The 14,348-nt window shown below is 36.8% G+C and overlaps 1 protein-coding gene across 1 annotated transcript in view; it reads right to left on the reverse strand.

Annotated features, from left to right (window-relative positions):
• Positions 1 to 1,190: 1,190 nt before the first annotated feature.
• JAG2 (jagged 2) overlaps positions 1,191 to 14,348 on the reverse strand; it is a 40,767-nt gene continuing 27,609 nt past the window's right edge. Inside the window, exons 14-24 of the mRNA XM_010010843.1 lie at positions 14,046 to 14,159; positions 13,549 to 13,662; positions 12,550 to 12,666; positions 11,458 to 11,485; positions 10,340 to 10,425; positions 8,679 to 8,792; positions 8,331 to 8,446; positions 6,457 to 6,702; positions 5,887 to 6,018; positions 4,676 to 4,832; positions 1,191 to 2,867 (exon numbers count right to left, since the gene is read on the reverse strand). Coding sequence (XP_010009145.1) covers positions 2,395 to 2,867; positions 4,676 to 4,832; positions 5,887 to 6,018; positions 6,457 to 6,702; positions 8,331 to 8,446; positions 8,679 to 8,792; positions 10,340 to 10,425; positions 11,458 to 11,485; positions 12,550 to 12,666; positions 13,549 to 13,662; positions 14,046 to 14,159 — 1,697 coding nt within the window. The 3' untranslated portion in view covers positions 1,191 to 2,394. The remainder of the gene's footprint in view (positions 2,868 to 4,675; positions 4,833 to 5,886; positions 6,019 to 6,456; positions 6,703 to 8,330; positions 8,447 to 8,678; positions 8,793 to 10,339; positions 10,426 to 11,457; positions 11,486 to 12,549; positions 12,667 to 13,548; positions 13,663 to 14,045; positions 14,160 to 14,348) is intronic.

Raw genomic sequence — 14,348 nt, forward strand, 5'->3', positions numbered from 1 at the left:
AAAAACCAGGCATAGACCTACTAAACTGAAACTGATGCATGACAAGTAAAAGGCCTGAATAGCTGCAGAATAGAATAGAAAAGTATTACTTTAAAATCCAACTGAATTTGTCAAGAACACCTCAAGTCCCTGCATGCTTGAACAGCTCTCTTATCACCCAAGGAAGTAAGACGATAGTGCTTCAACAAGCCTCTGCTCAGCAGCTTTCAAAAAAGGCACATCATACGCACAGTCAATACCTGTCAGCTAAAACCAGCCTTTGTGCTTTGTAAAGAGGCAGCGCAGGGAGAGTCCCAGCTTAGGTACTGGAGATGTCCATGTCTCTAGACCCATGTAGGGGGATATCACCTGTGCAGTCAGTGCTGCAGCAGTGGGCAGAGGACAATGCTGCTAAGCTGGCTGGGGAAGTATTAGCACTTGTGTGCAGGCTATTAGCTCAGGTTACGGGAAGTACCCTGTATTAAATCAGGACTGTCACTCCTCCTTCATTTAGCCTCATCACATCAGAACTCCAAGCACTTAGAAAGGAAACACGATCTGAAGTATCTTACACACAATGAGGGAATCATTTTATTAGATTATGGAAGACAGCAGCATTACAGTACAAAAAGTTACAAGAGTAGCAGGAAAAAAAGTGGTTTTGGTTTAAATACTCAGGATTATACTGGGGAACATGAGAAGGATAGTACCCTTTTCTAAACTAACTCCTAACCAGGTTATCAAAATAAGTTTTGAATATTTAGCACAAGTAAAAAAGTTACAACAAACATCATTATAAAATGCTTTAATAAATAGTTTCTTTTCTGAAAGATTTTTTTAAGAACATGTCAAAAAATGTACTAAAACAGAAGATCCTGCAAAGCAAATCCTGCGTTCCTGTATAAAACAACTGATTTCAAAACATTCATGTTTACATTGTTCATGGGCCAGAGTTTATACTCTCAAACCTCCGCTCCTCTCCCTGGTAGGGTAACTAGGTGTATGTAGTGTTATGCTTCTTCAGTAAGTAAAATAAACTTATAAGTTTGCCCAGTTAATAGCAATAATAAAAGCCTTTAAAAAAAAAAAACAAACCAAACCCAACAACACAAACGCATAAGCCTTCCATAACAAATACCCATTTCTAATGAGGTACTCCCATCCTCTGAGCTTGCCAGCCTTTTTTCTTTAGAGTAAAAGATGAATAAAGCACAACAGAAACAAGATTGAGGAAAATATTGTTCCCTTCATTAGGCCTGTATTTAAACGCAAAAAAGTAATACCACATGTAATTAACGTATTCACAAAAGAAAAACAACAATGCCTCACTATGTTGGTACTGTACAGTAGATGCACCTGTTAGTGTTCTTGAGATGGGCCAAACATGGGGATAAACAAACATTTCTGTATCTATTTACATGTAAGTGGTTATGTTCCTATGTAAATACAAATGACCAACAGATTCCTAACATTGATTGTATTAACATCATTTCCTAATCTGGACATAATACCAAAAAAAGTCTTATAAACTGCCATAAAGCCTCCTTTTTCTGAAACATAAATTAAAAGGAATGACATGTAAAAAAAAAAAAGACCAAAATATTTAAGTTATTAAATCAAATATACAGAGTGATTCATTTAATATGTACATATTTACAAAAAAAGCACTTTCACTATTAGAAAATAAACTGTGTCAGTTGGGGAACCTAGAGTTCTCACAATTTTACTATATTGATATGGCAGTCTTTGACAGTTGCTATAGAAAAAGTTTAATCTCAAGGCACTTGTCACATGCTTCAATACTGCAATTCTAAAGTAATTCAACAGAAATAAAAAGGCCACTTTTAATCCACAGTTGAAAGATCTCTATAATTTTTTTTGTTCCTATTACAAAGTGTGTAAGGCAAATTTGGAAAAATCTTACAGAAGCTACTAACGTAACAAGTGCAGTGAGCTGCCATTAATAGAGATTCAAAGTCAAGAAAGCAGTTTAAAGTTCACACAATTTCCTCAACCAGGAGGTTTTAAAGCCACCATTAAATTAGAGCAAGTAATAAAAAGAAATACATTCTGTAAACAGTGTACAGTCTTTTGTAATAAACTTTACACATATTGAAAATACAACCTCTCCTCTGCCACACAGCGAGTGTATTATAAGTAAACTTTACAAAAATAGCAACTATCAAAGATTACTCATTTTTTTTTTCATCTGACAGTCATTGAATAATTTATACAAGGCTAAAGAAACAAAATAAATTTTATTTATTATTTTTATTTATTTTTTTTTTTACGCAAAATAAAGAAACTATGAACATTTGACTCCAGATATTTTTAGTCCTTGATGCAAAGTGGAGATGTCAATTTTTCCCCTCCCCAGTAAGTGTAGGCGCAGCCTGCCTACATTCCAAATACAGGTTAGTCTCTACTGCCTTCAAAGTTTGATGCATTCACATTTTTTACAGATCTGTTGTCCATTTTGCCTATTTGATGGGATTTCTTTACTGGACTGCTCTCTGATGTGTCAGATGCCTTTGTGGGCAAAGGCTTTGCGAGTTTGTGAGAGAGGAATTTGTCCATTTCCTCATCTCTTTCCTCCTCTTCCTCCTCCTCTTCCTCATACTCTACATACTCCTCTACTGCATCACAAGTTCTTTTTTGAGGAGATATGAAGTTTTTGCATTCATAACGAATGTCTTTGTTACTGTAAGATCTGTCTATAGGATTTCGTATGGGATTTAAAGGCGCCCACTGGTTATTGGCACCCTCTTCTCTGGGAGGACGACTTCTCTCTCTCTCTTTTCTTCTCTTCCGAGTCCACCACACACAGATGATTATACAAGTCAGCCATACAATGCTAAATACCGCACAAAGAATTGGAACCAAATAATCTAGAAGGCAAATGAAAAAACACACACACAAAAACATCAAAGTCTTGAGTTAATAAAGCTAGATATATAGCGTTAGACACCCACAAAAGAAGTATCCATACATAACTGCAGGTGAGCACTAGAAAGATTTTTAGGAGGGAGGAAGGAAGACATCATTAAAGCACACTAATAACTGTTTGAATCCACTATTCCATCTAGAAATGCTCTTTACTAACTTAAACCAAGGCAGAGCTTTCCCTGCTTAATGATGTTACATTGGAGATTTTTTCCCCTCCAACAGGCAAACCAGTTATGTAAGCAGCATCTCTTTGTCAAGCACCTATGCTAAGTTGGCCCAGAAAAACTCAGTAATGCTCTTAAGAAAAAAAATCAGTCTATCCTTGTAGAAGGCAGGCTAGTGAGAGTACTATGCCTCTAAATTGCTCTAGAAGAACTGGCACTTGCATCTGAAATGAGTCCCGTATTTACTGTCTGAAAGAAGAGTCCTTTGCCATCAAGTCCATGGACATTGATGTACCAGCTATCTCAAAAAACATCCAGGTTAGAGCTATGTAACCACATCAGTCACACACTCTTTAGGGTATTCTGGTTCTACTTTAGAGTAAGACACTAGAACATTGTCACTAGAGATAAGAGTCTTCGCTGCTCAAAGAATAAACAAAACAAGTTGAGGCAATTGTTTTTCTCTACATTCCCAATCACAAAACCCCACTAGTGCTCTCCCAGTCACACAGACCCAGATTATTTCTCTAGGAAACCATTCCTATATGTATATAGATTCCAAATTCAGAATATTTTTTCCTTAAAGCTAGAGGAAATCAACTGTGTCTAAATGATCATCTCCATCTAGTCTCTTGAGCATCCCACACAAATGAGGTTCAGCACAGACATAGGCCTTTATACCATGTTTTACAATAGGTTTCCACCTACCTCACCCAATTAAGGTCTAACAAGAAAACAAAGTCAAGGAACATGAGTCTCGAAGTTACAGTTTATTTCACAACAACTCTAATTAAAGGACTATGGGCCAGTGGTCAATACTGAGCATCTATGTTAAAATGATGAGTCTGGAAACCATTCTCTACCAGTAGCTGCAAGAAGTTGAAGTCTATCCACACAAAAGCATTCAAAATCTTTAATTGCTTATTTTGGCATAGCTCTTGGAGAGACAGTATTCAGAGATAAAGGTCTCTCCAATCATACCATATCCTCATTAAGAGAAATGAACATTACATTTTAAACCAGCTGTATACTAGTGAGAAGCACATGTTGAAAGAGAACAAAGTTTTACATTATCATGACCAACTACTGGAAGATACTAGACATCTTTAACTCTTTTTAAGGTAAATAATACATAAGTGCTCCAGAAGAGAGCTGGTGTCACACTATGCGTCTTTGCCCTCACCATATTTTTATTACTTCACAGTCTCAGCTTCTACAATGCAGCAGCGTCAAGGGCTGAAGTTGGTTTAAGATTAATGTAGGAGAATTGGAAAGGATTTGAACAGTCCATAAAAAGAACTTCTGATCTCGTGAAAGGTATTCTTAGACTGGAGAATGGGGTTGGAAGTCGGAGTCAAAATAGTGGCAAGGCTAGGTGGGGATACTATGTAAAGGATGAGGTTAAGTTTAAACTTGCACACAGGCACAGAACCCTGATTTTAAAGCCACTTTCTCCTCAGTTAGTAATAGCAATTAAACAAACAACCCAACCTATCATTTTCCCCAGCGTGTAAAGATAAGACTGAGTGTAGGGGAACAGAAAATGCTCACACATGTGCACAGGATACATGCATCGGGAACCTTACCTGATGATGAATTCCCAACAACAATGGTCTCTACTTTGACTTCAGTTACTGCCAACATAACAGTGCTGTTTTGCCGCTTAGTGATTGCATTTACTATTGTATTAGCAGCATTCTGAATAAGACTATTATCTTCTTCATCTCGATGTGGCACAAAAGACTAAAGGGAGAAAAGGGGAAAAACAAGAAGTTATTGCAAACACCTAACCATGGAAATCTAATTTTTGAATCCAGCTACATCTTAATTGAGTTCACTAGATTGAATTACTTGATAGTAGTTACAAATAGCGCCCCCCCCCCCAGCTTACTGTAGCAATAGCATGGCTGGATTTATCCAAACTGCAGAGGCAGTGTCAAGACTTGGTGGGTAACATGCCTACTTGATAATCTAGCATACCTCAAATAAAAGGCAGCTGACTTCTGTGTTACTTACACTGCTGATCTAAACTTAGTATGGAGTACTTCAAGACATGTGGATTATCTAGATAGAAGCTTGGACTAGTAACAGTCTGCTCTATTTATACCATACACTTTGCTTCTTGCATCATGGCTCAGCACGTTCTGTTCAGTACCCAGAGACAGACAATCCAGCTTTTGCCTGGATAAAACATTTTATGAAAATTAACTCACTCTTGGAAATTAAGCAATTCACAAGCACTGATGTATTGGGCTCTCAAGCTTCTAAAGCAAGTCTTTACCTCAATAGAACAAGTTACTTTCATCTACTCAAATTACACCTCCTTCCACTTCCCACTCGTGTATTTCATAGAATCACAGAATGGTTTGGGTTGGAAAGGACCTTAAGATCATCTAGGTCGAACTCCCCTGCCATGAACTGGCAGCCATACTCCATACATACAGCAGAAACTTCTTCATAAAACTCAATCCAGTCACCTGCAACTGTACCTCCTTACTGGGAAGGCGAATAGCCCAAGATTTCTGACAGAAAAGATAGGCACCTGTTCACTAATTTCAGCTGAATTAGTCTGAGTAATTTATCAGGAGGTTGTGGTAGCCTTCTGTCATTAATGATACCTGCAGTTTCAGCTATCTAGCATTACAGGAAATTGCAAGATCACAAAATTGCGTTGCAGTCAGCCAGCCACAGATTGCAGTACCTGCGCATTGACGTGAAACAAGCTTAAACAACCTCTTTCCCAGCTGAAACTATTAAGAAAAATAATCATATATATATTAATATGTCTCATACTTACAATAGCAACTTCCACTGCATTCTCTGTGGAGTATGACAGATCACATAATATTATCAGAGTTCTGTCCCTAGAAACACTCCTACTAGCTGGTAAATACCGGATTTCAGAACAGATATTTTCAGTTGTAGTACCCTGTTAGAAGCAATGGAGATTGTATGACTATTTTTGGTAAAAAATAGTACATAAAAATAAGCATCTTCAGAGTTTTTGCAGTTACTGAGACCCGATGAAGGCAGCAAAGAGGGCAGCAAGAAAGGGCAGAAAAACAAAGAACAGGGTTTTGGAATGAAGGGTGAGAAACTGATCTTGCATGACTACCATAGCACAGTGTGAGCCCACCTTGAAATGTGAGAAAGTAGTTCTTTGAGATTTAAAGAAGAAAACAAAACATTCAGTACAAACCCTAATTTTGCCTTACCTTTTAGACAAAGCACAATTAATAGCAACAGAAGGGTCTAATAATAAATATAGCAAGTTTATGACAGCAAAAAAATTATATTAGAAACATTAATCTTCCAAGCTTTGACATGGAACATATTCCTACACATATTGCCATAATTCTGCCCTCACCTGGGGGACTTTATCTCCGTTAAAAATTAAAGTAATTCTAGCACAGTCATTGTCCAAGTATCCAGAATTAGGCAGACACTTGATATTGGCAGGCAGAGGTTCAGAGGCACTGCATTCTCCCCAGTCCGTGCATGGTGGCTGAAAACATTTCATATACTTCTCGCGGCATTCTTGACCCATGGGACACTGGTTATTTGAATTATCCCAGTGTTTGTGTAACAGACAAGGCTTTTTCCCACACCACACCTAGAAATTAAAAAGAACAAAGTACTGTTGCAGTTTATTGCTTTTATGCATTGAATCAAAATAAGCAATTCTCATAAAATGGTCATGATCATCTACTGACTGTAAAAAAAATTCTATTTCAATACTGCTGCAGTCCTAGCAGGAGATGGAGTTGCTCTGGCACAAAGATATTTTGTATAGACAAGAGTGTAAAAACTGCAAAAATTACCCAAAACACCACTGACTGGCCATATCTCCTTGGAGGCTTACGGATTTGTCCCATGTAACTGAGTTACACTGAAGTTCAAGCATTTATTTTAAACTAGTCATCTAAGCTTCTATAGTCTAGAAACACCTCTCCAAAAGAAGTAATTTCTTTTCAATATTTATACTGAGATCCTTGCCACAGAACACTGAAGATGTTAAGAGCTGATGCACACTGGTGATAAGCACCATCATTTCAACCACTCTCCCAAAAGAAAACAGTATGCTGTTACCAAGTTACTGAGGTGCAGCAAGCTTCCAAACACAGCTCCATTTCATGATGCAACCTTGAAGATTCTATACAATAATTCTGTACAGCTATTAGTTTGGGTATTTATGGATTTCTTAAAGCACAATTGTCAGCATGTTTGTTCTATGAAAGAATCAAACACCACACATGGGCAAGTTGCCCATATTTACCACACAACCATTTCTGAGATTCTAGTTACCTTCATGTACTGTTATCTTCTGAAGATATCTTAAACTTGAAATCACAACACCACAAAGGGTCTAAAATAGCATTCCTAAATGACTTACTGCAAGATTTAGTTATATCTTTACGTACAGTGCACACCTAGCTAAACCACGTAAGATTAAGGCTGGACAGAATAGTGAGACCCTGAGGTTTTTAAACTGGTGCTTCCAGTGAAACGTGGGAGACTGCTGTGTGAGGCAATGTTTTAAGTGCTATTAAGTGCTCATCTGGAACCACCCACTTAGCCTTACAACTTGTCCGCAGCACTGATCTTGTCTCTCTCCAGCTGTGATGTAAAGCTGCACAGGTACCACAAATCCACTGAGAATGCCTATCTCAGGACAGCTGATAGGCTTGGAGCATATATTAATATATTCAATCTGCATTTAGGCTAGTCTTATTTTTCCTAAGTCACAACCACCAGGATACAGTTCATAACAAATATACAGAAGTTGCCATTTGTCAATTCATAAACCTTCTGAAGCATGAAACAAAAAGACAATTATTACCCGCTGAAGCAACTTTCCTGCCTACATGTTCTTTACCTTGGAACTAAAGTTTCACAAAATTAGGAGCTCTAAAACTGTGTTTGCAAAGCTTTAGCAGAGTCATTTATTATCTTTGCAAGGATCATTATTCCATTCCAGTTCGTATTTCCTTTTCTGCAAAAATGCCTTTTTGCTTTTAGACAGCTTGTTCTAGCAGGTAGAAAGTAGGACAGTAGCTTATGATTAGAGACAATCCCACAAGTATTTTTTTACAGGAAGTCATTAGAGGTTTTTTTTGTTTTTTTTGTTTTTTTGTTTTTTTTTTTAAAAGGCAGTTTAGGAGACACATATTAACTTGTGCATGAAGAACATTAAGTCTGTTTCAGCCACAAGGATTTAAGAAAATTGGTCAAAGCACCTACCTTGGTGCAGTCAATGCGGCCATCCAAACAGTGGCAGTTGTTGCATTCTTGATCCCACCTGCTGCCATGGGGGAAGGTCATTCCCTTAAGCCAGCAAGGCTTTCCAATTCCAATTACTAAAAAAAAAAAAAAAAAAAAAACAAAAAAAAACAAACAAAACAAAACAAAACAAAAAAAAAAAACCAAAAGGGCACATTCATTTCACCTCTTTGAGTTACTGAAGCTATACAAACTTAAAAATACTAGCTACTGTTTCTTCCACATCAGATTACTGTATGCAAACTCTGTACTGGCTACATTGTACCCTACTGTTTTTTGGGTAAAGATTGATAGCAGATATAGCAATACCTTCTTGGCATCTAGGACCAATTCTTCCAGGAGGACAAGTGCATCGGTATCCATTTATTTCATCTATACAAGTGGCACCATATCCACAAGGCGAAGACTGGCATTCATCGATATCTAGATAGAAAGTAAGTAAAATTCAATGGCAAGGACATAGAACACTGTAATTAAACATTTACTGAGATGTAATCTGATAAGACCTTCTTTCTTAACAAGCAAAGGGCAGTTAGGCTTCAGAATTAATCTCCTAATTGGATAGTTCCACCATTTCAGCAGTAACCTAACAGATTTCTCATAACTGCACCCTAAATGAGGTTCTCTTGATCAAAGCAGCAGTCATATGCTGACTCATCTCAAAGCAGAGGTACTGGACAGTTGAAGGTGCTAACGTATTCTCCACTTTCAGCTATAGAAATTAAGTCCCACATCTTGTTCTGGCACTAATCTCAAGACATTTGGCTTCCTAGAAAAGCACATGCTTTCAGGAAGTCATCACAGTGCAAGAACTGACCAATGAACTGGCCCAACAGTGCTCAAAAGAAGTGACTCCTATACAGTTCACCATAAAGAAGAAAAGTAATAGTTTAGTTTGTAACAGACATTTGCTGTTACTTTTTCTTAATAACCATGAAATAGTGAGTAGATTACTCTAACACATATGGTTAGCACAAAAGCCTAAAACAAACAAAAAAACCAATATTCACAGATCCAGAGATTTGGGCACAGCAATCTACTGAAAGAGGCAAGAAAACACAGTTCATTCAGATGCACAGCAATGTGTTGTTATCCTGAGGAAGTGACCAATAGTAATTTATGCAACAGTTCACCAACAAAGGCAACAGAAACCAACCTGTCAAGTTGTGAACCACAGGCACCAACTACGTCATTTTCAAAAACCACTCCCTTCCAAAGCATCTTTTGAAAGGGAAAAGATGTTCCCTTTCAAAAAGGTGTTCCTTCTGTTGTAAATGAAGGCCCACTCTAGTCCCTCAGAAAAACTGTCTAAACACCAGTTCTTGACTGATGCACAGTATCAGCTCATCTGCTCTGTTTAAAGGACTGGACTTAGAAAGTGAACATGATAAATGTTGTAGAGCAATTGTTACCCACGTAGGCAACAGAAAATACCAAATGAACGTGGAAGGGCTTTTGGTTCTATTCTAGCTTCCTTCAGAAGCGTAACAGGTTTTATAGCTTTGAAAGACCTTCATCATATACTTCTCTCTTATCCACACGCCAGCACAAAACTCCTGATGTTTTTGTCTGCATTTGAGATGTCTCAGTGTATTTCAGTTTCTAATGTTAAACAGGACACCTGGCCATATACATCAACTTTAACAAGAAGTCACTTATCAAGAAAAACACTTAAAACTTAATAAGCTTCTATGAAGTCAGCACCCCAGAACCTTCATAACTGTCAAACAAAATCCAGCAAAATCCAAGCCTCTTAAGCCAAGTCATTTCAGTTCCATTTAGAGACATGAAGAAAGGAAAATAACTTGCCATTATTTAAAAGTATCAGTATGTGGTTGGCTGACAGGTGGGTTCTGTTTCATTATTTAGAATTCAGCCAACCTAATGCAAAAAGGGTCACAGGGCGCTCTTTCCAATTTGTGCATCAGAATAGTACAACCTTTGAGGTCTTTACTCACACAGGTACTTACTAATTCTGCAGTCAGGACCAGCAAACCCAGGTGCACATTCACATCGAAACCAATTCACACCATCAACACAGATGCCTCCATTGTAACTGTAAAAGTAACAAATGTATTATTACACAAAGCATTCACAGGGTAGATTCACTAGTCTAAAGATGAGCAAAACCCACAGTTCTCATGTGGTGTGTTTAAATGCAAATTTCAATTGTCCTCTTCATGTACTTTCTCACTATTCAACAACATAGAATTAAAAAGTCCCTGCTAATTCATAACATGTCTACTTTGACTGTTTCATTGGTCTCTAATTAAAGCTCTGTTAATTAAACCTTCTGGTGCTGTTTAGGAGGATGGTCTATTCCCATCAATAAAGGAAACAATGTTAGATAAACAATATGTCTTAGTAAGTCACCTGTTAAAATAGCAACATCCTACAAAAGTGCATGCATGGGGAGGGGAAATATATCAACAGAACTCAAGGAGATAAAACCTCACTGTAAAGTGAATACAAAGAAAGCCTAAGCTTATGCAAGGTTTGTTTTCTTTTTTTACTATATGAAGTACAAGTTATTGCATCAGAATGGACAGAGAAAGATAAGGTAGAAGGTTCTCTTCATCCACATTCTTCCCCTTTCATCCACATTTTTCCCCTTCAACCGTAGTTATCAACCTCTTTTTAAAATAATCCCATTGCATCTTCCAGAAGATTTTGTTTTTAAAACATGTTTATACATAATATTTGATCTAATAGAACTTTCTTGTATTATCCAAGATTATTTACTGTAAACTAACAGGTTCTAATTTCTCTTATTATTCTAAAACTGAGTTGTGGGTCATTGAGATGTTTACAAGTCTCATTCATTTCACATCACAGTAATTTACTAGTCAATTCTGGCACAAAGACAGCACTAAATACTTTTTTCTGTTCATATGAATCATCTAGGACTGTCTGTGGTTTTTTTTCCTGCCAAGGAATAGACAAGGCAAGGCAAAAAAAATATTTTAAGGTTTCTACAGAGGTTATCTTCAATTCTTTTGGGACAGAGTTCTAATCTGGAATGGGAATCCATATTACAGTGCTCACTTTTATTTTCACGTAGGTACAAAACTGGAGTTTGCATACTTACCATGGATGAGGGTTGCAGTCATTGGTATCTACAAAAAAGAATAATACAAGCTAGCATAACTAGTGCCATATTTTTTGTCTAATATATGATACTATAGCCACAGAAAGCAAAGCAAACTAATACAGAATTAAACACTTTCTTCCACCCTTACCAAGAAAGTTCAATTAGACTTAACAGACCTTAAAATTTATGAACAGGCCAACAAATGCCAGACTTTACAACTTCAGTGTATTTTGATGTATCAACAGCATAAACTTGATGTTGTGCATAATGACAACATAATAGAAATAAAAAAGGGTATTGGTTGCATTGGCAGTGGATAATTCAACCAGGCTCTAAAATCTTTCTAAAGAATTACTACTGCTTTGGCACTTCATATGTAATGTATGTATGTGCAACTAGCCAGATTTCTTAAGCAAATCTTTCCCATTATAAACTCCAAATTCATTGTTAGCATTTATACTTAGCACTGGTCAGCTTCAAAACAGGTAACTGGGGCATACATCAAAATACAACAGTAATTTCATAATAGATTTATAGCAAAAACAGAGCTCAAATTCAGACTTCCCCCGCCCCTGCTTTATATGTTACACCATAAGAAAAAAAAACCAAACAAAAACACCCACCCCAAAAAACAACAACAAAAAAAATCCCCAACAATAATAGAAGTCACAGTAGCAGGCTTTACTCCACCTAACCAATTAATTGGATTAGTATGTCAAAGTAATTAATTTCTAAACTCAGAGAAAATGATGAAATATACACTACTGCCTGCCTTTCCAGATAGTTTTCATTATTAAAATTGGTATTTCTCTGAGGACTTCTTTTTTTACTCTGCACATTTCCAAAAATTTGTATTTCTGTAGAAAGGCTGAAAGTTTTATTTTGGCAGAGACCAGGTACAAAAAGAATCATGACAAGTTCTTCATTCATTACTCAAGCATCATCATCTTTACCTACCTCCCACCCTGAATGATTCAGATATTTTGGCATATGAATACTATAAACTCGCTTTGTTTCAGTTAACAGCTCTGTGCCAGACACTCCTAATATCACAGGGGAATTCAGGGGAAGAAAGGAGAAAAGCCTTACTCTGTGTGCATGTTCGTCCTTCCCATCCTTCTTTACAGATGCAAGAAAAGGAATCTCCACTGCCAACACATGTTCCACCGTTCATGCAAGGGTTTGGAATACAGCTGCTGTTTTTAGCTTTGAAAAGAGAAAAAAGTCTCTATTTAGCATAGAAAATAAATAGTATCTATCATCTGAATGTCAACAGCAGAACCCTGAACAGCATTTAAGTCAACAGTGCAAGACTTACAAGAAGGTTGAAAGACTCTATAGTCACATCACATGATAACCTCTCAGCTTCACTGTCATTTCAATTCAATTGTTTGATTGAACCATGAAGTTTCATAAAAAGATTATCAAATTTTTCCCCATCTGTGTAAGCATCCTTCAAATACTGCTACATTGTTACTTTAGCAGTGAGTTGAAGTTCAGATTTTGATTAAATGTTGCAACTGTATCTAGAACTCTTTAGTATCTATACTAAATTACACTGATCTTTATTCAACTTATTGGTCCTGGTGGAAGTTTCATATTCAGAAAATTGTACCATGGAGAATACATTCAATTGCCCCAAAAGATCAAGAATAACTCCCTACGGCAAGCAGTAACCCTGCAAATCCTCAAGAACCACTTCAATTTGTTTTTCCCCGAGTATGTCTGCTCAGACACTTCTCCATCACAAACTTAATTCACATTATGAACCTTCATGCAAAGCAGGAGACTTAAGTTCCTAAGAAAACACCTTTACACATAGTCCCTAAAGACTAACAGAGAAGTCAAGATACAGGTGTTCTAAATCTGCTTAGGAGAATATATGTAAAAGACCATGTAAAAAGCCTGAAGAGAACAGCTTCCTAAAAATCAGTATCATGTCAGGTGAGTGGAAGTAATTACTCTAAAATTCAGTCACCAGCCAACTGGAACAGCTGGAACAACAGTGTGCCTTTTTAATAAATAGGTATTATTTAAACACTTCTCAACTTCTTCTGGCTATATTTGTAGATAATTTAAAAAGCTTACCGGTGTTGCAGGTGCTTCCTATCCATTCTGGAGGACATGAACAGCGGAATGTATCTCCATCATCATAGCATGTTCCACCGTTACTACAAGTATTCGCATCACATTGGTAGTCACCTACATATCACAATAAACCAGCTTTAATTTCCATTAGTGTTACTGAATTTTAAGACAAGGTACATTTTAATCACAAAACTACCTTTAAAAAGACTTCATATTTAAATGCAACAGAACTAGAAATGCATAGTTCCACTTGCTGTATTACTGTAAACAACCAAAAGAGCCGAATCTAAGGCATCTCTTACAACACTATTTCTCTACATGAAGGAGTAGATTTTTTACATGTTCCATTTTGTTGCTGGGAAAGTGGAAGAGGTAATAAAAATATGCCTATTATTTCACTGCAATTGTTTTATTTTAAATTTCAGGAACTCTTGTCTCATGAGAAGAAAGAAAACAAATCTTTGGCTAAACTAAAGATCAAAGTAAAGAACGCTTACGTGAATGGCAAGTTTTGCCTTTCCAGTCATTCTTACACTCACAATAGAAGTCATTTACCAAATCAATGCATCGGCCACCGTTGTGACATGGGTTAGGAGAACAGTCGTTGAAATCTAGAAAAAGTTACTCAAATTAGATGATCCAGCCTAGTCAAGGCCATGAGAAAATATAAAATACTCATTTATAAAGAAAATAAATTGTGTACTATTTAGGAAGAGCATTCCTAATTGTTATGGGGTTATCTTTATATAAGCAAGGAAAAAAACTGATTTAATACAGAACAACTATGAAAGATTCTTTGA

This window comes from Nestor notabilis, unplaced genomic scaffold, assembly GCF_000696875.1.
Source record: "Nestor notabilis isolate BGI_N333 unplaced genomic scaffold, ASM69687v1 scaffold7730, whole genome shotgun sequence".
NCBI classification, from domain to species: Eukaryota; Metazoa; Chordata; class Aves; order Psittaciformes; family Psittacidae; genus Nestor; species Nestor notabilis.